Raw genomic sequence first — 27937 nt, forward strand, 5'->3', positions numbered from 1 at the left:
CACCAAACCCATCGCGAGGGGCCCTCGTCTGGCATAAACAGGATGTCCATATTAGCCTCTAGGTCCGATTCCCCATGTCAAGAAGTTCTGATAACGGTGGTTTGACGAGCGATAGCAATGATCTGTTCGACAGATCGGCGAACAAACGAAAATTGAAAGACCTAGAGGTCACGCCAACATGGCATGTACACCCGAAATACCCGCCATCAAACAACCTCCTACTACCTACTACTGATGGTTCTTCCGCTAAGCATAAGGCAAGTCTGGAGTCGACTGATCGCATCCAAGGAATGGAATGGTGAGTGGTCGCGTATCAGTATTTGTAGACCCCGAAGGATTGCATCCACCGACGCAGAAACCAGCCGTCTAATGTGTGTCGAAATCAGCTACGCTGGCCTTGATCTTTATCCGAGTTTGATCGAACTCACCACTAACAGGCCTGCAAACCACCCCCGGCAAGTTGTTACTGTCCCGCTCTCTCTGGCCAGCCCCCAACCAGCCCCTCCTCCAGCTGGTCTTCATCAACGGTTCTACTAGGAGTGAACTACCTCCGTCTTTTGCGACGTCGACGTCGTAAACGACCATGGTAAAAACAATGATTTCCGAGGCGACGACGGGCCTCGAGGAAGAAGTAACAGAACCTTTTAGCGATGACAGTGCGCTGAAAGGGCCGATTCGATCCTACAGAGGGTTCAACCTCATGACTGCAAACTGAACACTGGGTAAGTTGTGGGGGAGGATAGGTGATGTGAGTTGCTTCTCCACTCAGGCAGTAGGCGATGAAAGTGAAAGTTTAAAAAAATGCACATGTTGCTTGAACCGCCCGCTGAATATCCGACTCGGATCTCTGTCACATCAGGATGATCCCCTACACTAGGACCTAAGCCGGCTCTTCTGAAATTGCGAGAGAGATGAATAAGGTAAACGCTAGCGCTCAAGCGCCCGTTATTCAGTGTCGATAGAGTCCTCCTGTATAGGAGGAATGAAGCACCGCTCGCTGATTCTAGAAAAACACGTTCCAACTGTCGGAATGATATGTTAAATGCCCATAATGCGAATGCAGGCAAGGGGTTTGTATACAGATGTGTGGTGTGCATCCATCTAGATAGATCCGTCCCAGCGTGCGAGCTGTCGTCGTAGTACACAACAAAAATTGCGACAATGATTCAAAGGGTCCGTGATCGTGCTCTTTACGGAGTCATGATAAAAATACACTGTCTGAGGTAGAGGGAGTGGGAGAAAATCGGGAATATCCCTTCATCCTAGTAGTAAATCTTCCAAGTTGCCGCATTCAAGAAAAGTCGTGCTCAAAAGTACTAGACTCTCCATGTCTTCTTTCGTTTCGCCTGCATCGATCTTGCTATTAATAGTAGCGCAGCACCGCTGAGAACCGTAACCTACAGCGCGTAGGGTAGGGCAAGTGAGAACTCACACGGGGAAAAGATGGAATGAGATGATACCCACCCCGCTAAAAATAACAGGACGATGCCATACATACTCCGGAGAGTGTAATAATGCACCGGATATTGGGCTACCGGTCAGCATGGCGAAGCTGGAGATAAAGGTGACAATGCCCATCCTGAGTCTAAATCATCGAAGAAGAATCTCGGGCGGTTAGCCATGAGCCTGGTCATAACAGGGAGAAAAGACTCTCACCCTACTTCATTAAGGTCACGAGCAAAAGTTGCCGCCACTGGACCTAACACAGATACAACTGCCACCGAATAAAGAAGGGATTTAGAGAGAGATCATAAGGCACGGAAATGAAAGGGAGTGGCGTTAGATGTCTGTAATAAATGGCTCTGAAAGGGAAATATCGATATAGGACACTTACATCCACCGGAGGTAAAGCCGTATATGACCGCGAAGGGTATCAGACCTGCTCCTGTAGTCGCCCCCAGGAGTGCAAATACCAAAGAGCCCGTGATGATAGCCATCGTGATTGTAACTTGGGGGAACGAAAGTACCGATTCAGTCTGGGTGGAAATAGAAAGCACGAATCAGAAAATACCGTTGAATGGACCCCACATATCAGCGAACAAGTTTGGAACGGTCCGACCGATTACGCCAACGATATTCAGGACAGTGATCTGCAATTGATTACAACAATGAGTTCAACACCGAGAGCGGGGTTCAAAAACCTGAAAACATACTCCGTAGGTCACGACGGCCGGTGACATATGGTGCTTCGCAGCAAACAGTTGGAGATAGAAGTCTATTTGGACCGTGAGGAAAACAGTCCCATGCGGAGTAGAAGGTCAGCGCACAGGGTACGAACAAGCCCCAAAACACGAGGAAAGACCTGTCAAAGATTTCTCAGTTAGCAAACGCAATGTATGTAATAATGAAGTGAGCTCGGTAATGAGCCCGGGAATATTTACCCTGCATTACAGATCAGGTAGGGTACGTCCGTGAAGATCCCTTTCATATCGACAGGTTTCTTGTTTGTCCGTGGAGGAAGGCGGGTTTTCATAATTACGTTCGCTATTATGAAGAAGCCGAGGTTGAGGAATGATGCAGCCCTCACGCCCCACGCGAAGCCAACTTTGCCCATGAAAAGAGGATTCAGCAGTATGGGGTAGATGGCTGCTCCCAGCGACCCGCCTAAAATTCAAACAGTAAAGGAGAGCATGAGTATGAAACCACACTCGTTGAGGAAGATTACGAGATATGGGATCACCGACAGCGGTAAGAGTGACGGCTTACAAGCATCATCGAAGGTTACGTGTTGTGCAACACTCACCACTTAACATAATACCCATCGCAAACGCCCGTCGTTTTCTGAAGTAATGAGAAGCGATCGAAAGTGTGGGCATAAACAGTAAGCCCATGCTGAGTCCCATACCGATTCCTTGTGCCAGGAAGTTCTGATAATAATGATGAGGTTTGACGAGCGATAACATAAATGATCTGTTTGAAGGATCAGTGATCATTTGAACGCCCTCAAGACAATCAGGTACCCACGAGAACACGAATAGTAAACTCCCTCCCGCCAACATATACTTAAACAATCCGCTATCGAACAATTTCCCACTGATGATCCCTCCACCAAACATAAGGCAAGCCTGAACTGATCCTATCCAAGAAACGTCCGATGGTGGGTGGTCGGTTAACGAGACCAAGGTGTAATAGTTCTGGTAGACTCCAAAGGATTGCATCGAGCCAGCAGTACAGAACAAGACCATCCACCTGATGTGTGTCGAATCAGTTACGCGTGCCTATTTGATATGAGTTATGGGTAGAACTCGCCCGCCTAATACAGTCAACCAGGCCTCCCAACCACCCTCTGGGAAGTCTGGCGGCGCGACCGTTCCGCTCTCTAGCGCATTACCTCCCTCCTTCAATTGGTCTCCAACAACGAGCGTACTAGGGATGGGACTACCTCTCCCTTTTTCTTCTGATATGGGAGAAGGTGGTTGGGATGTCTTGTCGGTACCAGTCATAGAGCTGTCAGAGCGACGACTCGAGTCGTCATAGGCCATGCTACAACCGATGATGCGAGCGCGGCAAGTATATCCGTGGCTGAACCTCTCAGGGAAGTCAGAAATGGATGAGAACAAGGTGGTCGTGAGGTAGGGTCAGTATCTCTTAAATAACAGACCAACGTGAGTACATATCAAGGGGAAGAACAGGTATGGGAAAAAAAGAAGATTGACCATCAATGAGTGAGGCAGATGCATCGCTAAAGCCGTACGGCGGTAAATGTGTCTAGAGATCCCCTTGCGTCCGTGTGACAGGACCCCCACACCGTGAACACATGTACAGAGCTTGTTTTTTTTTACTTGCTCCAGAATTAACGGATAAATTGACCGTTCCGAGGGCAACGATAGATCCCACAAACTTGCTTAGACCAACTAGGAATTCCCCCACTCTAACAAAAGTAGAAGTCATGATTAGCATGCCGTGTTGAGATAACACGCACTCGCGCCAACTCACACACCGGTCTCTATTGGAAGCCATAAATCCCTCCCATCATCCGATGCCGAAAATCAATGAGGTTCCGGATTTGATTGTGATTAATGGATCTTGAAGTGCTGAAACGCTTAATATAATCATGTCCGCACCACATCTCCCATAAAAAAACGATCGCAGATGATAGATCCGACTTTCCAAGTCCTTCCAGCCATACATCCACTAACCTGTACATCCTCGTTTTCATCCAACCCAATCAAAGCTACAATTCCCACCTTTGAAGATCTTTCCTTGGTTACGGGAGAACAGGCCCGGGAATCCAAAGTTTTTTTACTTCTTCCTCACTTGCGATACGAGCGCGGTTATGACGGAGAGAGACCAAAGAAGGTGTTACCGTATCCGTGTTACGGTGTACCACTCACGAGGAGGAGAAATCATCAATGGTAATTCTGATGGATTCGGCATCGGCACCTTATGTTTTATCGCAAGTTGCGTCTTACCGTGGACTGCAGTCTGCAACCGTCGTCCAGAGGGAGAGAGAAAAAAATGTTCGTCTATTGCGATTGACGGGTGGTATCGAACGAGTCTTATAAGGAAAGATGCGCCGCCGGCGATCCTACATAGATGATGGAATAAAAAGGTATGCAATGACAGACAGAATGAATGTACTAATTAACAGAGCACCGAAAACGTTGTGTTGGGAATGTTGGCAGGTAATGCGGCATAGCATGTAGGGCGTGTGGTAATTATAGATGTAGTTGGGAGATTGTAAAATTAGATGATGTGTATGATACTACACATGAGAATAAGATGGGCAAATTAAGCAGAACGAGGTATGATATAAAGATGTAACGGCGTTCTGGGTCTGAACTGAGAACTGGGGACGGCATCGGAAGTTGTACAACAAAGAAGTCGAGTAATGAGGTTGCGATATCATGGTCCACTCCTGGTGCTGATGAACACAGGTATCGTAAGGTGGCGGAGCATGGACATGAATTGAACATTGTGGGGGAGATTACGTCGTGCCATGAGCCTAGTACATGCCATACTGGTGATGGCGAACAAATGACTGCTGGGCAAACTCGCATGAATCCTGGCAATCATCAAGGTTGTGCTCGTAGCTAATGCTGTCAACACCCGTCTTAGAAACGAGTGGATGAGGATCACAGTTGTTTTTGTCCAACCAGAAATAGACCGGAGCACCGATACGAGAATGGAACATGTAGAGTTGTTGGTGCTGGTTTGTGTCCCCATGCGGTACAGGTTGTGCGAACCGGGGAGGAGGAATAGGAATAGCGAAGGGATATTCTCGCACCGGAGAATCCAAATCCAGCCCATCTGGGCTATGAGACCTTCGGACGACGGGCATAGAGGTGATTTCGGGATAGGGATGAGGGGGAAAACAATCGCCACCCGGATTAACAAAATCCAAATGTTGTTGCGGTAAAACCGAAGCGTTCTCATATGAATGCACCTCAGGTTGGACAACACCGTGGAATGGGGACGGGTTCAAGAAGGCACCTTCCGAAACATTTGACTGTGAACCCGGTTGAGTAACACAAGTGTCGTCGGGATGCATGAGCTGTAACTCAGGTACAAAAGGCGGGTGTACCACAGCTGAACAGCGGTCGTTGGTTTGGCGGGTTGATACATCGACCGCAGGTCCTTCCTTACCTACGGAAGGAACTTGGGTGGGAGCGCTCGCAGTTGAGACTGCAGAAGGTCTGAAACAATATGTCACAGCGTGAATGATCTCATTCATGTCTTCCGGAGTGTTCCTCTGCACTGAATCCTTGCGAGCAATTTGTTGAACAATGGAACATTGGAATATATCTGGACGTAAACCGACTATCAGTAACTTGCATTAAGATAAAGATTAACGTCCGCACCATCGGGTTCAAATTGATACAACCTTTGCCAAAAGTGCGGCAAAAATTTGTTAACGTACAAGTGGTTAGATTTCTGGACGTCCGACCAGCAATGAGTGGAACTGGATTCCAAGGTGAACTCGGTCGATTCAGTGAAGATGAGGCTTCCTCGTAAGGTGACACGGAAGCAAGAAAGGAATTCGGATGTGGAAACAAGGATGGGAGACATGAATGAGACAGTTGGAGCCAAAGGCGGGAGAAAGTTAAAGTTGTGGACGGTGATCTGGTGGGAGGTAGTGTCAATGACAGGTAGACGAGGTACGGACTCGGGGCCAATATCATCGGTGGGTGACTCTCTATCTTCTGAATAAGAAGACCGGCGAGAGTTCGAGTGGGGCGGAGGCAAAGTGAATGGCGGGGTCAATTCAATGATCACAGACGTGTGGGAGAGGCGTGGCTCGTCAGATGCGTCTCCGCATCGCGTCTTTTCAGTAAAATAATTGACATCGGACGAGGTGGACGAGGTTTCAGAGAACTCCCAGGGTGTACATGGAGAATAAGGAGATGACGTTGTCGAAGAGGAGAGGGTGGAACCCGCATCATCCCAAGTAGGTGTATCAGGAATCTCTGGCTCAGGCGTATATTCTCGCCGAGATAGAAGCCTTAAAACTGAGCGGGAGATGAGTTCAAGGCGACCTTAACTTAGAGGATGAAAGGTCTTACTTCTTTCATCCTTGCAAGTATTCGTAAGCTGCTGGAGCCGACTGCCAACCTGTTTGGCTGTTCGCTGCTGCCCCGTGGTCCGGAAGATGTACTCAGCTATCCAGCGGTTGCGTTTCGGAAAGCGCTTCAAAGTCAAAGGGTCCGTGATAGAACTCGGTCGATACTTCTCTAGTCCTGAAGCACCATCAGTAGTATCACTAAGAAATTTGAAGCAAGGAAAAGCTTACCTTCAATTAGAGCAGCCTCCACCTGAGGCGCCCAGACCAGCTGCTTGTTCGACTTCAAGGTCTTCCAAGTTTTCCGACTTCGGACGATTGAGTCGGTTGCGATCCTTGTACTATGGCGAACATTAGGTGTATACGAGATACCAAAGACAGAGGGTGTTGAGATATAGCTTTGCATGGACGAGGTGTTTTAAAATGGTGAGCGGTCGACGCTTCCGGTGGGTCAAAAAAATTTCTTTGAATGGCGTTGAGGGCTAACTTATACTTGACAAGGGAAGGACACGATCCTGTTCGTTGGGGTGGTAAAGATTGAACATAAACATATTGTGTTTAGTGCCATTGTGTTTGACTATATGCCTGTCCGAGAGAGGAAACTCGGGCAACTTTAACTTCTAAACTTGGCCAAAAGGCGACGTTAAATTCGCGATTTGCATCCGATGTGAAGGTTCTGACCTGACAGCCAACGAGGAGAACCCTTGATTAACGTGTTCCTTGTTCTTGGGGGCGGAGATGTAGTAACGAGAAGGGATCTGAACATTCATACATTGATGTCCAACGCTGCCAGATGCCATGACGATCCACTCTATGGTCAACCATCCTTCATGCTATGAGTCGGAGCCGACTGTGTACAGCCGGAGAGGGAGTTGGAAGAGAACCGAAAATCTAGATAGCGAACCTGCCAGTGCATTAGTGTAAGCGCTAGTCTGAGCCACTCGGAGACGACTGAGTGCTTGGTTTGCTGTGATGAACTCTTTGATGGAAGACAATCTGTCGAGGTCACTGTGACCGAAATGAGCGGAGGAAACCGGTAAGCGTAATATAAGGCAATGGTACTAGTCCCGGCGGTTCCCGTGTGGGACCATTGTAATCTAACCAGATGGAAGCCTTTACGATTTTTTCGAAGTATTTATCTACTAGCAAACTAAACATTTGGACGCCAGTTGTTATGGGTAGGTGAATAATATCAACAAAAATCCATAGCGAATGTCAGAATCTGATGGATCTGTTAAGCGAGCTTAGCCGAGTTCAGCCGAAAACCCAAATAGTAACGAGTCCGTTCCGGCTAGCGGTGTTCGAAAACGGACCCCATTCTGGATTTGTCTAGTCTCCCATCTTGTCTTAGCCGATGTCAGCCGAGTCTTGCCGAGGCATTTTGGGGATACTTACGGCATCATCGATCTCTTTTCCTCTTCACCGTCGCCCGTCTCGCTCGACATCCCAGCCACAGGGCACTCACCGGTGCAGCTGTAACCCATAATGTTCAAAGATTGATACGGCTTAATGTTCTGGCAACGGAAAGTCATAACATGTCGAAGTGAAAGTGAAGGGGACCGGTGTATAGTCCCATAACCGGTCCTGTCAACGGAAGGGATTGCCGGAACCGTATAAGGAAACACTTACCATAATGAGTAGCACACGCTTTACCCATGGAATCACCTCCGCCTCCAGCCATTATCGTCACGGTTGTCTGATTATTTGACCCGTTGTATTACCCGATTGAACCAAACCAGAGAAATATACGAGAGCCATCGACAGTGAACGTGATGGAAGTCGAGACCCGAGAGGCCTAGGTAAGAAGCTTTGGCTATGTTCAGCTCGAGTTCGAACTTCATACGAAATCTTTTATTTTAAACACATTTCAATATCTTCACATACTGGTGTCAAACTGTTGTTAATGGACTTACGCAGGTTTGCTCTCCAGTCGCCAAGTAAATCCCTAACGCTTGAGGATTGGCTTCCGTTTTACCTATCACCGATCAGTACAACCACGTGATCACAGAGGTAGAAGAACAAGTGCAAATACCAATTTGCCGTTTTTGGTATTCTCAAAGCCTGGACCTCACTCTCGTCCTCTCCCTTCATTCCTCCAAATGTTCTCTTACTATGAATATCCAGACACAAGCGACTGGAATAATCCGAGTCGTAGTAACAAGAACTTTCTGTCGCTACCGGCGGAAGTTCTTGACCAAATTATTTCAGAGCTTGATCTTAGGAGCGATTTAACATCTCTAGCTTTGGCCAATCGTACATGTTATCACCTAGTCGTACCCAGGCATAGCGAATACCGTGTCATTCGTACTCGACATAGACTCGCAGCAATGTGGGGACACTTGGCGCGGCGGTCCGATCTGGCTCGTAACGTTCGAAAAGTGCATTGTTGCTCGAAAGACAACCACACAACACCAGATCAATATCCTTCATCGCTTGTCCCCCAAGGTCCTTCCAATCCACAGCAAGAACTGCATCTCGAACTAACTAGGTTATCCAACATATGTATCGCACTACGGCATATGACACACCTGCAGGAATTTATCTGGGAAAATCCAGACGATCAGCAACTCTCATCGAGTTTATCCGCGTGCAATGAAGGAGACATCTTGGAGTCCTTAGGAGAATCGACCAGGCTTACCCACTTGTCTTTGTCGGGAGCGATGAGGCTACGTCCATCTTCCCCAGCGCGACAGCTTGAGCAGGTGTGTTGTGGTGTTGTATTTACTTGTTTCGTTGTCGATCACTAACAAATCAGTTTACAGATATGGAATATGAAGCATCTTCGATATGTCTGTTTGCGTGGAGAAGTATGGGGCTTACCTTCCATGGGTGGAATTGTGCAGGAATTCCTGATGCAGTCGCCTCTATTGGAAGTATGTCACGCTTCCTTGCAGACAAGAGCTTAATCTTTATCGCTCACAAACCTGATCTAGTTTCTTGAAGTTCCGCTCGAAATCACATCGCTAGCAGATTCTCTCTTCCCCAGTCTCAAAAAACTTCGTTTATTCCTGCAATCTGGTGCCGGAAGCTCCAGTGCCAAATCCTGGTCGACATTCGTCGCCAACCATCTTGCCCTTGAGGAATTCTCCTGCACCCCTTTGCTTGTAAATCTTCCGGCTGATGGTCTACCCCTCCTAAAGTGCTTCCAGACCGATATCAATTCGTTGGGCGAGTTTGGGACTGCCCATAATACACCTTCGCTCGACTCCATTGATGCGACATTACCCTTGAACTCATTGGGGGAGAAGTTCCTCAAGAGCGGGAACTGCTCGAATCTGCGTCGATTATGTCTTCGCACTTGGCCCACCACCGCTTTTCTGCGCTTCACAAAAGTCTTCCCCAATCTTACCTGGTTATCTGTTGAGCAATGTCCAGTTATGCAATTAGTACGTGGTTTCTTCTTTTATTTGACCGATGCTCCATACTCATCTTAACATAGGATAACCTTTTATGCTACCTGTCACAATTCCGCTATCTGGAAGTCTTTCGGGGTCATGCTATTTGGAAGTCGGTTGATTATAACGACGATAGAATGCACCTTGCTATTGTGAAGCTTGTTCAGATGTGTCTCAATCTTCGGGAACTAGATCATCGAACATATTATGCGAAAAGGAGGGCGTATAAGAGGATTGTAATCACGCGAGAAGAGCAAGAGGACGGAAGTCTTGGTGTAACATATGAGGTTCGAAAACCTCCCCCGCGGTGAGTTGGTATCTTCGTGATTTATGTTCATGTCAACTCACAACTCATGTAATAGTTCTTGCTTCGATACTGCTGGCGGTATTTTCGACTAAACCGTTGTCACAACTGAGACGATAAATATCATGACAATGCTATCAGGATAGCAGTACTGGAGTTGTATACATACTTGTAATATCGTTGATCTAGATACCCTCAACGATGTAGTTGTACTCGGCCGCGATTTGTGTACATTTTCCTTCTTGGGTGTAATTTTACTATGTATTACTTAGTGTAAACCTCTTGTAGCTTTTCTCACACCTTTTTTGAATCTGTACTACAATACCGCGCACTCTCAACAAGTTCGATTATGGATCCCCTTGAGGGAATGGATGATTCCTCGACGGATGATGATAATACCTCTCAAACTACTGAGGACGACCCTCAAGTCCCGGATCACAGTGCTCAAGCACCTCCGGCGCCAGCACCCCAACCGTCAACATCGACCACATCGTCTACAACGTCTACAATACCAGCACGAGAACGACCACAATACCAGCTCAAGCATGTCATTTCGGGTCACACAATGTCAATATCTGCTGTCAAATTTAGTCCGGATGGAACGTTATTAGCGTCTTGCGGTGCGTGTTAATTGGCCCTTGTGTAATTTCCCCTGTAGAACAGTTTTTTCTCTTTTTTTCCAGGAGCTGAAAACATCGTCAAAATTTGGAACCCATTCACCGGCGAATTGATACGAAATCTATCTGGACATACTGCTGGTCTTTCGGATATATCTTGGTCCAACGATAGCGTTTATCTTGCTTCAGCATCCGATGATACAACAGTTCGGATATGGGAAGTCGATACCGTGCGTTTCTAGTGACAAAAACCGTTTTATTCTCATCCCTGGCCAATATATCCTGATGCCTTGATGGAAAGGGTGTTTGCCATAAGCTGTTAAGAGGCCACACGAAATGGGTGTTTTGTTTGAACTATAACTCGACCGCTACGCTTTTGGTGTCTGGAGCGTGTGATGGAGATGTTAAGATCTGGGATACGAAAAGAGGCTGGTTTTCCACAGACATGAAATAGCGTTTTTTCAAAAAAAGACTGACGTTCATGCACAGGAAAATGCTTGAAGACCTTACACGCGCATCTAGACTATGTCACGGCAGTACACTTCAATCGCGACTCGAGTCTCATTGTCTCTTGCGCGTTGGATGGGCTAATGTCGGTTTTCAATCTATTTGATTCAATTGGTAGCGTCCTTATTCCCCCGCTTCATCTAGCCGTATCTGGAACACGACGAACGGACAATGCCTCAAAACCCTCGCTGAAGGACATGACGCCATCTGGTACCTTTATCTTTCGGTTTTTTTTTCAATGAATACGGGTCAATTTCTAACCCCCTCCCCCCCTTTATTTCAGTCAACAAGTACAGTTCTCACCGAATTCCAAGTACATTCTGTCTACCGCTCACGATAGTGCCATTCGGTTATGGGACTATCAAACTACGCGCTGTCTCAAAACCTATACCGGGCACGTCAACGCCAAATACTGCATTTCGGCTTGTTTTAGTGTAACGGGAGGAAAATGGATCGTTGCTGGGAGCGAAGACCACAAAACATACATCTGGGATCTACAAACACGCGAAGTTGTTCAAGTTTTAGAGGGGCACCAAGGTAACGTTGGAAATGCCATAATTACGCCGTTTCTCGGTCTAAAACACAAACTATTTCCCTATGGCTAGACGTCGTTGTAGCCGTGGCTGTGCGTGGCTTTTCCGAGACGTCCATGACTGGCAATACAGTGTTGTTGACCTCCTTTCCTTCTTGTTCTCTCTAGACCCATCCAGCAAGGAATATGATTGCAACTGGTTCGATTGACTCCGACCTGACCATTCGGATTTGGGAGGATCAACGAAACTAAGGATCCGAATCATTTCATATCTTCAAAGTTTTTGTCTATATAAACGGTGATACCGACTGCTTCGTGTAGAAAATCCAGGCCCTTTGTAGCATTCTACCCCATCTGCTTATACCCTCACCCATTTGATTGTTTCCACCTGTTGTAATCAATGTATTTGACATATAAGTGAGTCTTCCGGTTGTCCAAAATAGTATACATTGAAGCGACCCAGTCCAGATCCACCACCGCAAAATTGTCCGAATGAATCTCATTTGACAGGTTCCGCATGCAATAGATCTAGAAATGAATATAAGCCGCGTACCACCGGAAACAATGGAGATCAACAAACCTTTGGCAATATCTTTATCAGCGTCAGTCAGCCCTGAGTCGTTCTCTTCAAGGAAAGCGTCGACCTAAATACAACGAATCTGTCAGTACCCCAACCCATACATGAATATGTAGAGAATTCAGAACCTCATCCATGACTTCGTCATCATGTTCCCCAGCCTCGCCATCATCTTCATAATCGTCTTCATCGTGATTAGTATCATCAATCGTGAACGCTGTTCTTGTCATCAAAGCAGCATTGACTGCTTGAACTATCGGCAGCGCGTTTAATTCCTCTGCATGTCCCTTGGATTTCGGCGGCGCAACAGGTGAAGCAGCAGGGGTATCGACACCTAGCGTCGACGAAGAAGACGGATGTAAGGAAGCTGAGCTGATCTCGGTCTTGAGACTCGATTTAGACGTTGAATGTCGCATCGCGGGGGTGAGAAGTGACTCCCTCGCTTTCGGTTCCTCGAGTTTGGTGTATCTGCCGATCGAAGGGCGATGGATAACCTGTACCAAGAGCAAAAGAGGGTTAACGCGAACCGTGTGGGAGGGGCTAGTTCTGTTTAACTTACCTGGTGCTTCCCGATGGACTTGCCAATCTCGTCCGTAAACAGGTTGAACATTTTCTTATTGGTATCTGTGGCGATCTGGGACCATATGTCGCCTAGTAATCCGCTATTCGATGCGGGAAGTTCCAGTTCTGGTACAGGATCTAGGTGGAAGGAAGCTGAAAGATCCGTTTCGAAGAACGATTCGAGTATCTCATCGGCAAGTACGACCATACGGAACCTAGTAACGCGTTGTTAGTAAGAGGAGACCATGACTTTAGATGCTCAGACTTACGTCGCTAAATTCAAGTAGGGCTGATTTGGGGGGAGTGGCGGTGGTGATGTAGGTTCTCCGTCTGGTCCCGTTTCATTTGATTGTGGGAGTAAGGCATCCCCGTATTCAAAAGCGTTGGACATAAATCGACTAACTGCCCCCAAATAGGCGTCGCCAATCTCAAATCTGAAAATGAACTAAAGAAATGTCAACAGGGTAGATTGTTATCAGAGCAACATTCATAAACAATACCAAAAAGGTTTCCGAGACTGTCAAAACTTCATCTTTGGTGAGGTGTCCGTCTTTGTTCTTGTCGTGCAGATTGAAAAACCACTCGATGTTTTCCATGAGATCATTGAACATGACGCCGTCTAAACCAGATACCAGATCCTATTGTTGGAAACTGCGGGGTTAGGTAAAACGAGAACGATAGGAGAGGTTTACCTGAAATGACAGGGCGCCTCGACAGGAGGTGTCCCAAAAGTAAAATAACCTATCGATGAATTCATGATCTGCAATTTCCCGATCTACGCGTTGCTAGAAAAAAGAGCTGGTCAGCGAGTTAAATCCAGCTGTCGAGTGCATAACATACTTGAAATCCATTACTGATTATTTTTTCGTCCCTCGCCCATGTAGCAATCTCGCTGAGGAAGACACGGAAGGTCTTGAGCCCGATTCTTGTTTCCGGCTTCTCCTCACCTCCATCGGCTGTGGTTAAAAGACTTGGTGGTGGTAATATTACTGGTGGAGGGGGTACAACGCAGATGGCATGATACAGAGCGTCGTATATCATGCCAGCTTGATCTTTACTGAATCTACAGAGTGTCTTCAGATTCCTGATCGCGGACCGTTTGGAAAATGTCTCGATGCTTTGAATAATTTCCGTTCTGAAGCGCTTTCTTTCGGAATGGATCATATCGTCGGTGATGACAGAAAATTCTCGGAAGGAAACTAGTAGGAGCTCTTGGAATCGTGTTATGGCTCGTGCTCGAGGATCAGCTGAGTCGGGATGCGCGGAGTCGCCCAAAGATGAGAAGTAGTCCCGCATTATACTGGTGAATCGGAGTGAGCGAAGGAGCGCTTTATGAGCTGACTTGATCATACTTCAGGAAACCTCCGTCGTCTTGTGCTTGCAGGAGCTTCTCTCCGTTGATTTTTAGTATAGCTGGAAAGAAATAAGGACGATAGTTCATTTCATGCCCAGGAGAGACTAACCAAGCCTTGAAAGAAGTAGGTCAAAATTATTTAACACTGAACCGTTTTAGTCGCAGGAACTCACCCGACTTGAAATAGGACTTTTGGTCCCATGCAGAAGAAACAGTCCACGATACGGAAAGCGAAAACCATAGGCATGCTGTTGATGAATCTGCACCACACCTTTCGTCATTCTCTGCACGGACAGTTGAGTAAGTCATACCGACAGGCTCAAGAACCATGGCAATGATGCTACAGATAGTTGCACATCGACGTCTTGGAAGTGGTCGTGAATCATGGGCAGACACCGCTGGACTAGAGACTCGAATACTCGTTGATCCAAAAGGGTACCGTGCATCGAGGGTCTATTTCGTTGAGAGGAAGAAAAATGAACCTTTGAACTGATATAGGTGAATCCGAGAGGTACGAACGCGTAATAGCCCGGTAGAAGACGGTCGCAGAGCACTTCAAGAAGCCAAAATGCCTGTTCTTCTGACATATATCTGTTCGTTGGTGAGCACATCAAGTACGTTCCTTGCGGTGTTTTGCTCACATTAAGATGGCGGCAGCTAGTATGTTCATAGCCTGCGAACTGTGAGTACGAGAAACCGGGGAGACGACTTCCTAACACACCTGACAGTATCCCAGTTCAGGATTTTTGAACGAGTACGCCTGTAGTACTCTCCTCAATGCTCCGATGCCTTCTTCCGATTGATAACCGGGATATTCAGGTAAGCTCCGATGGAGATCTTTTTCGATGTCATCAGTGCTCGGTGTTGTTCTCCCTTTGTTCTCTTCGAGGGTATGCTCATAGAACCCTGGATTCGAGTAGCGAAGGAAAATGGAGCCAGATAGAACTTCCCACATTTCCCCTCGTAGCCGATTCGGCAAACCTACTTGTACGAGCCGTGTACACTGAGGATAACGAAGAAGGGTGATGTTCCGACCGTGGGCTGTAGGTCATGAGTACACGAGTTTTGGTTAGGTATGAGATGTACACGAACTTTTGAGGTATGCTGTCCATAGTTTAATTTTAGATGCTTCACGAAGTCTGTGAGTTACGACGTCAGGCGAGACGCGACGAGAATAAAGATAGAGTAAGAAACGCACTTCTTTGGATCACCAGGAAATTTAAATTTGATTCCGAGACCGTTATGATAAGTCGCTTCCTCCGTCGACTCCGCGCCTTCCTTCTCACCAGCACCAGCGGTGGTCGTAGCAGCAGCAACACCGTCCTCAGTCGTTGATCCAGTTGAAGAGATCAGAATTTCCGAATAGCACGTCTTCACAAAGCCTTTCACTTGCTTCATCATTCCGCGCTGTAACTCCAGTTTCAGCGCGTCACGTAACAATGAACAAAATAGGTCCGCTGTTGGCCGAAGGGAGGTCAACTGAACAATCTGCAAGCGTAGGTAAACGTTTTGAGCTCAAGGTCACGCAAAACAGAACGAGCAGAAGTACTAACTATCTTTCCGCCGTGCCACATCAATAGACTAAGGGCATATATCCCTGCACGAGCATTGAGACGCTCTACGCGCCGTACGGTTGATAAAGGGATCGTGAATCGAACTGACTTCCTATCCAGCGATGAAAAGGCAAGATAAGGGGACATCAAGTATAACTTTCCGGCCTGGAAGGTAGTGCATTCGTTATGAGTTTCCTTCGAGAGAGTTGCTGGAATAGAAAAGTCGGGCACCACTCACATATGAATCCTCTTCTCCTTGCACACCTAAACTCAACACCGCATTAATGTCCATCTTCTCTATTCCACCATCACCTGATGCACTTTTTCCTTTTGGTGACGGGGGGATCGTGGGTGTGGACGGTAAGGAGAAGAAATTCTGAGTCAAATGTTCCTTGGTGGGCTCCTTAAAGTTTCGTAGTGCGGTCGATATCATTATGACAAGATGCGAGGATACTTGTTCTTCCGATGATACGGGTACTCTGAGGGGTTCAGTGTTAAAGACGTTAATGGAGATTCGAGAATGAAAGGGAGCACCGAGTAGGAGTTTACTGGTCGATGTTCAGATCACGGTCAGTCCCAAGTCCCACGAGGCTGGCAGCCGGAACAACTGGTCACATTTACATTTCAACAATTCCAACAGCCTAGCCAACCTTCGCCACCGACCAACCACCGACGATAATTACCTCAAGACCAAGCAACAATCTAGATGTAACCAAAAAGAGAAAAAGAACTCACCAGGGCATGTAGGGTACTGAGGTTCCGATATTCGTGCATCCCATCTCAGAAAAACCACGACGACGAGCTAGAATTCCATGTAGTGCTAATCTTACTACACTGGAAGGTAGTACTCGATACACACTCTATAGCAGCGAAACCCATACGTTTCTCGACCTCGCGCAGCTGGGGAGAGACTCTCAGTCTTTCAAATCCGAACTGAGCCACTCAGTCAAGTTATACACGACGTCGAAGGTAAGCCCTCTTTTGTTTATAGCTTCGTTCCTTGAGTACGCCACAGCTCATGGCCAAGGGACTATTTGTACCGAAGAACGAAACACAGCATGAAGCAGCGTTTGGAGGGTTTGCCGCACCACGGTTCTTGTCGACTCGGAACATATATACTGGCTTCCTTCACTTCTGAAACGTATCAAATTCAGTCATCATCCGACTTGAACAGAGCATAGATGAAGGGGCCGAGCCTGCGATGGCTATAATTGCTTCATGATGGTTAACGGTGTGGCTGCAACTCTGAGCAGGGCGGTGTATTTGGAAAGACGGACCGACCTGAAGATGGACTCCATCCCGGACCCTTCTCCACGGATTCTCGCCCGTGGTACCTTTTTTTTACTGGCATCAGGACCTTCCAGAGTCTTTTCACCATTAGAATAAAAGGGACAAGAAGTTGTTGGAATTGACACTGAAGAAATGGGCCAAAAAAGTTGTTTAGGTATTGAACAGATTTAGTGTTTATTTCCTTTCTTTTCATAATACGGCTTCGTTACAGTAATTACCGACATACATATTTGCGTACAATATCTCAATAGATAGTAAATCAAGCCCTGGGCGTTCGATAGCAACGAAATACGAAATGTCAGCAGCTTAGCTGACCATCAACCTGAGGATACCATCGGACCAGTCCACCCTACAACCCCTAAACCAAACCTTCCCTAGCAGGAAATCAACTCTCTTCACACCCTGATTCCTTACAGCTTGTTCCGCATCCGACCCATAAACGCCACCGCCAAACCCGCCTGAATGAGCAAGAGCTCGACACCTCTGCGTATAAGCGCGAGATACATGTTCCTCCTCCACCGGGGACAACTGGGCCCAGTCGGTCTGCGTGATTCTGGTATGCAAAGATCGATGGATGCACAATAGGACGTCAAGGAAAGTAATCGGTGGAACGTGTGATCCTGAGGTTATGAGTGGATCAGGACGGAAAGCAATCGACCCTGGATTCTCCATTCCGTCGCTTTGCGCATTGTATGAGATATCGATGGGCCACTTTGGCAAGAGCTCGCAAACAACCCTCAACCTCGTCAACCCTGGCACTGTAGCTTGTTGCATCATGACGTCCATCGGTGCTTGCCTGGTTTGGTCAATGGCAAGACTGCCATCTGGACGTCTTGTATGAGAAACGACTACAGCAGGATTAAAGTGATGGGAGGACAAATCGAAGAGGAAGTCACCCCTCCAATCCTCTGCGTTGAGCCATGGATGAAGATGGAATTGACTGGGAGAATGAGGGAGGCCCTGTAAGGGTGACACCCTTCCATACGACGAACCACCATAATTGGGCCAGGTGGCTGCGTAGGCGTCATACGCTCCACCGGCCCAGGCGTAAGGATATGGCGAGTACGGATCAGCTCCGCCAAAGGAGCGACGACGTTCTCGTGAGTAGGGGTCCTCAGTCGCAGCGAGATATGGTGAAGTCGTAGCGTGCCCGTGCCACGATGGTCGCCGTGGCCGACTATAAATTGGGTCGAATGTAGTTGCGGGATCGTAACCAGTGGAAGGGAATAATACACGGTTGGCATTATTGGGTGAACTTGGTGGCAATGGTATAGAATTTCGGTATGGGGATTGGTATGGAGAGTGGTATGGGGAGCCTGAAACAGGTAGAACAGTTGCGGGAATGTATGGAGAGGTTTGAGGTGTAGAATAGGACTGGTTTATGTAGCCAGACCCGAAGTTCGTTGGTGGCCTATAGACAAACGGATCCGACATGACGATGTGAAGGAACGAAGGTAGTGATCACTGGGGGAAAAGTCAAGGTTCGATGAGGCTTTAAATCGCCTATATTAGGGTTCCTTGGGTGGTCTGTGGCTTGTTGGTAAGAGTGAAACAGCTACTCTGGACGTGGGTATTCCCCTTAGTGAGCTTCGTTTCGCAGATGTCCGTCGAAAGTTTTATATCAGATCACAGTTAAGCTTTATATCAGATCGTTGTTGATTCTGAATCCACTGCAAGGGGTCATGTATCAGCACTCGACTATTCTAATGAGGCCAGGACACATACCTGGTACTCTCGAGGATGATGAACTCAGAGAGAGAGAGATGATGGGAGTAAAGGAGAGAGCAAGGAGAGAGGCAAAGTTAACCGCTGGTGCGCCCACCAAGCGCCCACCCCAAGCATAATGTCCATCTGACTGTGATTGCGTATGTTTGAAGAGCGCCGGGACTAATTCAATTAGCTTGGATAGCTTATTCTGACACGACCATAGCCAATAACCGGAAGCTAGTCACACACGGTTTTACGGTTTGAATCTTGATTACACATTCCATCCCTCGTCGACACCTTCAGTCCGGGCTAGCTGAGTTTATGTATGGATCCAAGATGGGCCCATGTCCCAAACGAGTCTAAACATGCCGAATCCTCGAGCTCGCTATTACCAGGTTTCAGATTCAAACTGTTTCTCAGCTTTATGATTGGGCTGGTAAATGAGCAACGTACGGTGAGTCCTTGACATTCATTTGCTATACATAGTTCAAGGAACTATTCATTTCCGCACATAGCCTAGCTCCGTTCAGCGCAATGAAATGAGTCGGAAAGAACAACTTGCTTTATAAACGACTTTCAATCCGTGCTTCTGGCAAATCTTCGTTGGCGATGCCCCAGATCAAGACATCCATCACAAGGCTACTCAGTAAGGCTTTTGGGCTTTCGATTCACTATTAGTAGAAGCCTCACGTTCAGTTTTGTCACATAAGACATCCCTGTACCCATTATCCTCGCACCAATGGGTTTTGCTGGGAGAGGGGAGCTAGCAAGTGCTGTCACTGGAGCAGGAGGATTTGGATTCATAGGCGCAGGTGAATGCACTTTTCAACTTCCACGATCGTTCGCCGATTTCCACAGAATTCATGTCCTCTCATGACCTCAAGCAGAACCTGAAGTTGGCCCGGAAGAATCTCAGCTTGAAGGAAGATGACCCTATACCAGTTGGCGTTGGACTGATCGGTTGGATTCTCGATATCACCGAAATCTCTGATGATCCTCGCATCACCGCTATCCTCGAAGAAAAGCCAGCCGCTGTTTGGTTCGCTTTTGGCACTGATCTCGGAAGATACATTGCGCAAGTACGAGAATATGATTCGAAGCGCAAACACAAGACGTTGGTATTTGCAATGGTCCATTCCGTTGAAGATGCCATTCAAGCTGCCAATGAATGGAAAGTAGATGTGATTGTCGTCGAGGGTGCGTTATAGAAATGTTGATTTTCGATCAACTTGATCTCACCAGATTGGTTCAGGCATCGAAGCAGGAGGACACGGTGGATCAGAAGCCCCACCATTACTCACTCTACTTCAAGCAGTAATCCACGCAATTCCTGCCAGACCCCCAATTGTCGCTGCTGGCGGTATCTCCACCGGCCAGCAAATAGCTGCACTCTTGACAGCTGGAGCGGAAGGAGTCGCTCTGGGGACACGTTTTCTATTTACCCACGAATGCGTGTACACTCCCGATCAGAAAGAGGCCATAAAGAAAGCAGAGCTCGTAAATTCTACGGTGCGCACTCTCGCGTTTGATGAAGTAGGAAGAACCAATGGTTGGCCACCAAAACATGATGGTCGAGCCCTGAGGAACAACATCATCCAGGATGTGGAGGATGGACTTAGTTTTGAGGAGCGGTTGAAGAAATTTGATGAAAGCAAGGAAGCTAAAGACACTTCGCGGTTGATTGTATGGGCAGGAGTCGGAGTCGGACTCACCAGTTCCATTTCTTATGCAAAGGTGAGTCTTTGGATTCTTGTTGATATCTGCCGAAATTAGGCAATCTGACCTAAGGTGCTCAGGATGTGATACGAAATCTACAAGATGATACAATCAATGCCTTGAAGAAGGCTCGGCAGATACTCGAATAAGCCAAAACCATTCGTTTAGTAGTCTGTGTGAATGATCGCTCACGAGGGCTGGTAAGTAATTGGAAAGATTTTGCATCACGTCATGTTGTACTGGGAACGTCGCCCAACGAAGACACTTAAACAAGGTCCCAATGAACATGATGCGACAGACGGAACTACGCCTGGTCGAATATATCAATGGTCCTGGGGACCTGAGGTTTCGCTGAATTGCACATCAGTAACACAGAGAACACTCAATCAAGGTAAGGTCCCGTTGATGGCATACTAACTCTTTTTGTCGACAAGCTGTTTAGAAGTGCACGAGGTTCCGCGTTTACGATATACGGTGACCGTTTCAACAGCTTATGAGAACAGGCACTGAGTCATACTGTCATACGGTCAAACTATTTTCGGACTCGTTTTCCTTCTCTGGCACACACAGCCCGCTATAGCTACTCGTGCGTTGAACTCATTACTTTTCCTTTCTCTTACATCTATGGACCCTCTATCCCTTCTTACTTCGGTAATCTCAACAGCAAAATTTCTCATCAACTGGATAGATGCTCGCAAGAGCCAGGAGTGTACCCTCTCAGATATTCAAAACACCATTCGTAACGTTCATGAAAGTGTATTATGTTCTCTCCTGGAAAAGTCCAAAGCACAATTGTTGGATTCAAGGATCCTCGGGCCACTAGAAACCTTACATGACATCCTACGCAGAACACAAGCCCATTTGGTGGACTGGGAGCAGTCGAGGTTGAAACCGATTGGCAAACTATGGACAACCATCAATCCTTGGGCGATACTTGACAGGCTCAAGGCGGACGAAAAGAAGCTCATGATCTCCGTGCAGATTCTGGGGACCGCGATGATAGCCATTTATACCCCAACCCAAGCAACGAACACACGGAAGACGTTACCTGTCGACATCTCGTCGAACGCGGATTTGAGGACTTTCTGGACTTCGGAACTCGGTGAAGAGGTATGTCCTAACTCGTCCGTTTCATTATTTTCTCCGCTCAAAATTGATAGGTGTCCTATTGCTCAGCGGAATGTCTTGCGCTGGCACTAGGTCGACACCTCAACGTACAACTAAAGGCACAAGCTAGTCATATATTGGCGTCAAGGCTTGATGAATTCGGTGTCGGATGTGTTACCTTGGTCAATCTTGACACATTCATTGGAAGACGGTCAATTTTGGAAGCTATTATGGACCTAGGTGTTGTTCAAGGTGCGCCCATCCACGGCCAGTTCAAGTTGGCTATCTTCACCAACTCTTGTCTCGCTCAAACAAGATGCAGTAATCGACCGAAAGACGTCAAATACCACTACTATCGTGCCGCCAATACTTGTTGTTGTCGACGACAACCCGTGCGAGACCATGGGGTATGCGAGAGCACTGTCAGGCGTAGATAGGCATGTATTCGAATCTACTGCAGCTGCAAAGACCTGGTTTGAGAAGAACGAGGGTCAGTTACTACAATGTCGACCGGATGCTCCACGTTAATAAGCCCTCATTTCAAACAGTCAGGTTACGCCAGGCTGATCAAATGAATCGACTTCGGATAGTTTCCGACAACGTACGCTGGGAGAAAGACGTTGATTCTTGCGACCAATCTCGGTCCATCATGAACCTCAGGGCAGGCGAGACCATTCTCCGATACCTTCGTGGACGCCAGTACAAAGCTCCTGTCCTAATTTTTGCTAACTCGACCATACCGATGACGCAATATGTCTGTCAATATTCTAACGCCGGCTCGACGCGATACCCGGAGGTTCTGTCCAACTTTCTCGACGGTTTCGCGAACCTGGACTCAAAAGCTGACGACGGGTGGTGGCGATCTTACGCGGTCGAGCCAAAATGGAGCGCCAAACCACTACTGATCTGGGTTGATGATGGGATAGATGGACTCGGATCTAATATCGAGTGCGCCAAATCTGTAGGCATCGAAGTCGTCCCTTTTAGCACGATCGACGATGCGAAGGTGTGGATTACCTCCAACGAAAGTAAGTGTTCGTCTTGACGCTCGTATTAGTTACGCATTTGAGAATCACCAGTTCTACTTCGTCGCATGGAGGGTGCCCATCTTCTGCGGTTTATATCAGACAACACCAAAATGGAAGGACCATTTTACGAAGGTGGACCGCGACAGCTCAACCGAGGTGCTGGGAAGCAGTTTCTTGAATTTGTGCGGTTAAACAGATATCTTTCCCCGTTGCTGATAACGTGTCATGAAATTGATGTTACGTTGTACGTCTGCGATCACGAAAACGCAGGATCGACCAGAACCCTCCAGGTTTTGCGAAGCTATTTGTCTTGTTTTTCTGAAGGTCGGACTGATGACAGTGGTTGGAAGGGTTGTGGTCCGTAGGAGATAATATTTTCACAGTTTTTCAGTCGTGAATAGGTTTCCTATCTGAATCTCAATCACATTTTCAGATGCTTGACCTGGATTGCACACTTCGAACGAACTAAGTAGTCTAAACTCGGCCTTCAAAGCTTCATCGCCTGGTCTACACGCACGTTCGGTTCGAGTAATGCCAAATGCTAAATGTCGATATCCGTCATTTACGAGGCGAGGGCTAGTACTGGACGGCAGTCGAATAACTTGCCTCTCAACTCTTGAGGTGTATCAATGGACTCGTCTACCTATATCAACGCTGGAGAAAGATTCACCCGTCGTCGGAGAACGGTTGAAGTCGATGAGGCACGAGTATGCAGTAATCCCGTTCGATTCGGTGGCAGTCTTAGCGTCCGGTGCTTCAGTGAATATCCATTGAATATTCGTAGAAAATGAACTGCAAATCGTGACCTTGAAGGTTACAACTACTAGATCTGATGCTGAATTTATGCATCGTGAGGCGTCGTGGCGGTCACAATGGATGACTTCCCGTAAGGATGTGCAAATAATCTCCTTTCAAATAAAAGTTTTGATGTAAATTGGAAATTGGGAAATTGTCGAATTATTTGCAGATGCCTCCCGCAATGCTGGAAATTTGCATGAAGTGCTCGGATTTATCACACGTGTGGTAGCTCGCCAAGGGCGTAAGCGCGGACAAACTTCCATATCTGGGCTGGAAATCATGTGGACTCACCTCGCTTAACGAAATATTGCAGCAAAAACAGTTTAGAAAGGGGTCGCTAGGCCTTTCTAAATTCAAGAATTTAGAACATGCCCTGATGTTCAGATTCTGGTATTTGTTGCCAGGTATCACTCGCTTAACATATCGCCGATGATTTTCAGCGTTATTTGCAACGATATTTACAAATAATCCTTACGGGAAGTCATCCAATGGCAAGCCCGGCTCGTTACGTGCCGAGACTCGACGCCATCACGTGCTCTACGCGTCTTCGACTCCGGCCAGTTTGTTCGAGTTTGTCCTGAACCACCACTGTCAAACGATGGCGTCTCGGCTACCTCGCCTACGGAGTTCCTCGCCGACCATGCCAGCAGCATCGTTGAAAAGGAAGGCTATTGCGGAAGAGGAAGAAGAAGAATTGTATCAACCTCGAAAACTTCCCGCAGTCGGTGTCACTGGTCCAGTACGACCACCAAAACCTCTTCAACCGAATCGAACAGCGACAAACCTTTCAAAATCATCATCCAGCACAAATGTGCCCAAACCTCTCACAGTCCCTCGAGCCCCAAATATGATGACCAGGTCTTCTAGTGGGGTCAGAGGAACAAGTGCACCACCGTCACAACCCAATGTTTCCAATCGCCCCACATCCTTCAGAACCGGTGCCACTGGAACTCGGACGACGGCAACATCGCGGACGGTGTCGGGTCCAAGTCGAGCGACTTCAGGTCGTGGATCTGATGACCAGCGGTTCGCCGATTTCCAGGCCAAGCTAAACTCGCTCGAGACAGCGCAAGCTGCCGAAGCAGCCAGATTCGAGTCGGAACGAGCAAAAGTGGTAGAACTGCAGGAAAATCAGCGCGCAATGTCCTCACAACTAGCGGCCGCAAAGGACCTCGAGCTTAGCCGTAAAGCAGAACTCAACATTGCGAGCGATGAAATCGCGAATTTGAAGAAAAAACATGCTAGGGAGGTTATGGACTTGGAAATTGATTTACAGAAGAAGGATAGGTTGTTGAGAGACGCGAATGAGGATCTCAGAATATGTCGGAGTGATTTAGAACGGGAGAGGGGAACAGTTTCGTCGCTCAAAGCAACAATTTCGCATCAATCCAACGCCCAACTTACGCTCTCCACCGAAAACCACTCTCTTCAAACTCAGAACACTGCATTACATGCCGAGGTGGACGCTTACGCACGAAAGCTCACCGAGTCTAACATTCTCCGCGAGTCAGCCGAGAGACGGGTTGCTGAGCTAGAAGGCGAGGCGATGGAAAGTGAGGCGTATCGAAGAAAGCTTCACAATATGGTGCAAGAACTCAAGGGCAATATTCGGGTATTTTGTCGAGTACGACCCGTTCTACCTTCCGATGCGTCCCCATTCCCTAGTGGATCTGGCTCGGGATCTAATAGCCCCGTTCCAACGTCTGTCGAGGATAAGGAGTCGCTCAAGGCCGATATGTCATTCCCAGATCGTCGAGATCGTAAAGAGATCGTGATCAGGTCATCGAGTGAGAGTGCGACAGGTCAGGAACGAATTGAGAACCACAACTTCTCCTTCGACAGAGTGAGTCCCTTCATTGTCGCATGGCCGTAATGGATGTTGAGACTTTTTCAGGTTTTTGAGCCAGAATCTACACAAGCTGAGGTCTTCGAGGAGATCTCGATGTTGGCACAGAGCTGCATTGACGGATACAATGTCTGCATCTTCGCCTATGGTCAGACTGGGTCAGGAAAGTCGTTCACTATGGAAGGTGGATCTGTATGTTTTCACTCGTTCCTGCACACGCCATCATTGGAAACTGACATTTCTTTTAGAATGAAGCCACGCAAGGCATGATCCCTCGAGCGGTTGAAAAGGTTTTCCGTGTCGCAGAAGACCTCAAGACCAAAGGTTGGGAATACAGGATCGAAGGTCAATTCCTTGAAATTGTACGTTCTACTAGAAGTTTCTGAGATTGCTTCCGGCTAACTTTGTTCTGCAGTACAACGAGACGATCAATGACCTGCTGGGAAAAGGCGATTTCGACAAGAAAAAACATGACATTAAGCATGATCCCAAAACAGGCTCAACGCGGGTTACCGATATCACTGTCATGTCCCTTCAGTCTCCAAGTCAAGTTCGTTCGCTTCTCGCCGTCGCTCAATCCCGACGCTCGGTAGCAGCCACCTTGATGAACGAGAGGTCTTCTCGTTCGCACTCCGTTTTCACGCTGAGGATAAGCGGGACGAATGCCAGCACTGGAGAGAGCTGCGAAGGGTGTTTGAATTTGGTGGATCTAGCCGGAAGTGAGAGAATCAACGTCAGTTTCGGAAACGGGTTTGGAACTGGTAGTGCAAACGGAGGAGGTAGTAGCGACAAAGAGAGGTTGAAAGAGACTCAGAGTATCAACAAGAGTCTGAGTGCGCTGGGTGACGTTATTGCTGCGCTAGGCGAGAAGGGAGACAAAGGAGACAAGCACATACCTTATCGGAACTCTAAGGTAGGAAATTGGCTTATTTTATTTTGGGAGAATCTCACTAATTGCCACTTGCCTGTAGTTGACGTACTTGCTCCAGAATTCGTTGAGCGGTAACTCCAAAACACTGGTGAGACCGTCATCTTTTAACCAATCTATCGTCATGTAAACGGGTCTGCCTAGATGGTTCTCAATCTTTCTCCTCTTGCTGCTCACTCGAGCGAATCCCTCACCTCTTTGCGATTCGCTACGAAGGTTAGTGAAACCTACCTTTCCATCGAACTTAGCCCTAACTGTTCGCAGGTGAACAATACGACCATAGGCACTGCTCGAAAACAGACGCGCAGTGCGTAAGTACAGCACACTGAGGTGCATCATGGCTTGCCTTCATTCCATCAACGCTGCACTGTTGGACTCTGTACTACGACCCGTATTTATTCTCGTTCATTCTTGTAGATCAAGCAACTTCATACACAAATCAAATCATCTAATCAGCCATTTCGTCCTTCGGCTTCCTCGGGTTGGGCTACTAAAAAACCTCCGCTGAATGATAATTATCCGCCGCTTCCAACATTTTCTTCCATCGACCATTATTGAGAGTCGCTAGCTCCTTCCACCTTTCATCCTCACTCCCCAGCAGAAACCTTGCTGTATAGAACCATGTCACAAGGGTGAAGTCCGCATACAGCGGCTTGTCTCCAGCTAAAAACAATCCTCCATGGTCCGCATACCATTTTTGGATATCATTCAACCCCGCCTTTCCAGCTTCCCATCCAGCTTGGATCTGCTCTGGAGATAGGTCCAATGGAGGTCCGTAAGCTTTTACGATACCCTTGCGGAATTCAGGCGTGGTAATGTCATCCAGTTTGGGTCTCATAACGCCCATCCATGTTAAAACCTTTGCCCCTACCGTGTCCGCAAATACAGCCTGTAGCGCTCGAGTACCATCAGGAACGAGACGGGGCGTATTGGGATACGTTTTGTCGAGGTATTCCGCGATGAGGAGGGATTCAGAGATGACGGCGCCGGTAGTGTCATCATGAATGAACGGAACGGTGTATTTGGGACTACCGTCCGCTCTGACTCCAGTAGGAGGAGCACCAATTCGTTTTGCGGTCTCCTCCATTGTGAAGAAGTTTACCCAGGAGACTTTGTAGGGGATTTTTTTGTAGTCGAGGGTGTATCTACAAGAAGAGAGGTTAGGAGGGTGCCGGGAACAGTCCAATGGAGTTGTACCTTGTCTTCCGTACATGGGGTGAAAGAGTCGGATGGTCCTTGTTCCGAGTCCGAGGTACGAGGACTAGGCTGTTGCTAAACTTTTTGAGCTTCTTAAGGGTGAGAAGAAATTTCCATTTATATCCACTTTTGCCTCTTCTCTCTCCGCAACGGCCATGTTCCTGGCATAGATAAAATGATCATTGTCACAATCTTCCATAGATAATAATATTTGAATAGTATAGTCTCTTATAAGACCTGGCTGGGTGTGATAGATTTATCTGGATCTGCATTTTGACATGATAATTACATATGAACATACCAATTAAGTGGCCCATGGCATGGATATCAATGCAGCATCATGCAGACACAACCAGTGTCGAAGTATTATGTCTTCACAATCTTATGATACAGTGAATCTGTGTCAACTTGGAATTGAGCC

The 27937-nt window shown here is 47.4% G+C and overlaps 11 protein-coding genes across 11 annotated transcripts; 5 read left to right on the forward strand and 6 right to left on the reverse strand.

The window, feature by feature from the left end:
- Positions 1-313: 313 nt before the first annotated feature.
- Positions 314-585, reverse strand: E1B28_007084 (uncharacterized protein; the record flags this gene model as incomplete). The annotated part of the gene is made up of 2 exons (XM_043151792.1): positions 314-366; positions 429-585. 2 exons carry the CDS (start codon positions 583-585, stop codon positions 314-316), a joined length of 210 nt encoding a protein of 69 aa, XP_043009872.1.
- A 576-nt stretch (positions 586-1161) lies between these two features.
- Positions 1162-4290, reverse strand: E1B28_007085 (uncharacterized protein). Its single transcript, XM_043151793.1, has 13 exons — positions 4188-4290; positions 3937-4139; positions 3250-3871; positions 2965-3189; positions 2744-2910; positions 2382-2604; positions 2268-2302; positions 2154-2215; positions 2012-2090; positions 1835-1948; positions 1657-1714; positions 1465-1585; positions 1162-1397 (listed from the first exon to the last, which is right to left on the reverse strand). The coding sequence occupies exons 3-13, from the start codon at positions 3480-3482 to the stop codon at positions 1317-1319; spliced, it is 1398 nt and encodes a 465-aa protein (XP_043009873.1). The 5' UTR covers positions 3483-3871; positions 3937-4139; positions 4188-4290; the 3' UTR covers positions 1162-1316.
- A 105-nt stretch (positions 4291-4395) lies between these two features.
- E1B28_007086 (uncharacterized protein) lies at positions 4396-7510 on the reverse strand. Its single transcript, XM_043151794.1, has 5 exons — positions 7181-7510; positions 6731-7119; positions 6504-6677; positions 5802-6449; positions 4396-5745 (listed from the first exon to the last, which is right to left on the reverse strand). The coding sequence occupies exons 2-5, from the start codon at positions 6903-6905 to the stop codon at positions 4946-4948; spliced, it is 1797 nt and encodes a 598-aa protein (XP_043009874.1). The 5' UTR covers positions 6906-7119; positions 7181-7510; the 3' UTR covers positions 4396-4945.
- A 1088-nt stretch (positions 7511-8598) lies between these two features.
- E1B28_007087 (uncharacterized protein) lies at positions 8599-10293 on the forward strand (the record flags this gene model as incomplete). The annotated part of the gene is made up of 5 exons (XM_043151795.1): positions 8599-9201; positions 9262-9372; positions 9433-9885; positions 9939-10201; positions 10257-10293. 5 exons carry the CDS (start codon positions 8599-8601, stop codon positions 10291-10293), a joined length of 1467 nt encoding a protein of 488 aa, XP_043009875.1.
- Positions 10294-10547: 254 nt separating this feature from the next.
- Positions 10548-12106, forward strand: E1B28_007088 (uncharacterized protein; the record flags this gene model as incomplete). The annotated part of the gene is made up of 8 exons (XM_043151796.1): positions 10548-10818; positions 10882-11045; positions 11117-11243; positions 11305-11407; positions 11467-11532; positions 11606-11859; positions 11928-11947; positions 12023-12106. The coding sequence occupies 8 exons, from the start codon at positions 10548-10550 to the stop codon at positions 12104-12106; spliced, it is 1089 nt and encodes a 362-aa protein (XP_043009876.1).
- A 247-nt stretch (positions 12107-12353) lies between these two features.
- On the reverse strand, positions 12354-16332 carry E1B28_007089 (uncharacterized protein; the record flags this gene model as incomplete). Its single annotated transcript, XM_043151797.1, has 18 exons — positions 12354-12382; positions 12435-12498; positions 12560-12925; positions 12991-13207; positions 13262-13437; positions 13493-13630; positions 13685-13777; positions 13833-14292; positions 14345-14460; positions 14520-14606; positions 14662-14799; positions 14829-14937; positions 14988-15019; positions 15068-15387; positions 15439-15485; positions 15545-15834; positions 15900-16064; positions 16138-16332. The coding sequence occupies 18 exons, from the start codon at positions 16330-16332 to the stop codon at positions 12354-12356; spliced, it is 3042 nt and encodes a 1013-aa protein (XP_043009877.1).
- A 1163-nt stretch (positions 16333-17495) lies between these two features.
- E1B28_007090 (uncharacterized protein) lies at positions 17496-18623 on the reverse strand (the record flags this gene model as incomplete). The annotated part of the gene is made up of 1 exon (XM_043151798.1): positions 17496-18623. One exon carries the CDS (start codon positions 18621-18623, stop codon positions 17496-17498), a length of 1128 nt encoding a protein of 375 aa, XP_043009878.1.
- An 882-nt stretch (positions 18624-19505) lies between these two features.
- E1B28_007091 (uncharacterized protein) lies at positions 19506-20761 on the forward strand (the record flags this gene model as incomplete). Its single annotated transcript, XM_043151799.1, has 5 exons — positions 19506-19542; positions 19607-19708; positions 19755-20093; positions 20149-20630; positions 20693-20761. The coding sequence occupies 5 exons, from the start codon at positions 19506-19508 to the stop codon at positions 20759-20761; spliced, it is 1029 nt and encodes a 342-aa protein (XP_043009879.1).
- A 475-nt stretch (positions 20762-21236) lies between these two features.
- E1B28_007092 (uncharacterized protein) lies at positions 21237-23112 on the forward strand (the record flags this gene model as incomplete). The annotated part of the gene is made up of 5 exons (XM_043151800.1): positions 21237-21722; positions 21773-21971; positions 22036-22209; positions 22268-22747; positions 22799-23112. The coding sequence occupies 5 exons, from the start codon at positions 21237-21239 to the stop codon at positions 23110-23112; spliced, it is 1653 nt and encodes a 550-aa protein (XP_043009880.1).
- A 987-nt stretch (positions 23113-24099) lies between these two features.
- On the forward strand, positions 24100-26779 carry E1B28_007093 (uncharacterized protein). The gene is made up of 7 exons (XM_043151801.1): positions 24100-25388; positions 25440-25583; positions 25640-25753; positions 25807-26304; positions 26363-26410; positions 26464-26535; positions 26584-26779. The coding sequence occupies exons 1-7, from the start codon at positions 24144-24146 to the stop codon at positions 26632-26634; spliced, it is 2172 nt and encodes a 723-aa protein (XP_043009881.1). The 5' UTR covers positions 24100-24143; the 3' UTR covers positions 26635-26779.
- E1B28_007094 (uncharacterized protein) lies at positions 26780-27563 on the reverse strand. The gene is made up of 2 exons (XM_043151802.1): positions 27517-27563; positions 26780-27464 (listed from the first exon to the last, which is right to left on the reverse strand). Exon 2 carries the CDS (start codon positions 27404-27406, stop codon positions 26810-26812), a length of 597 nt encoding a protein of 198 aa, XP_043009882.1. The 5' UTR covers positions 27407-27464; positions 27517-27563; the 3' UTR covers positions 26780-26809.
- Between the last annotated feature and the right edge of the window lie 374 nt (positions 27564-27937).

The sequence above is a fragment of the Marasmius oreades genome, chromosome 4, assembly GCF_018924745.1.
Source record: "Marasmius oreades isolate 03SP1 chromosome 4, whole genome shotgun sequence".
NCBI lineage: Eukaryota > Fungi > Basidiomycota > Agaricomycetes > Agaricales > Marasmiaceae > Marasmius > Marasmius oreades.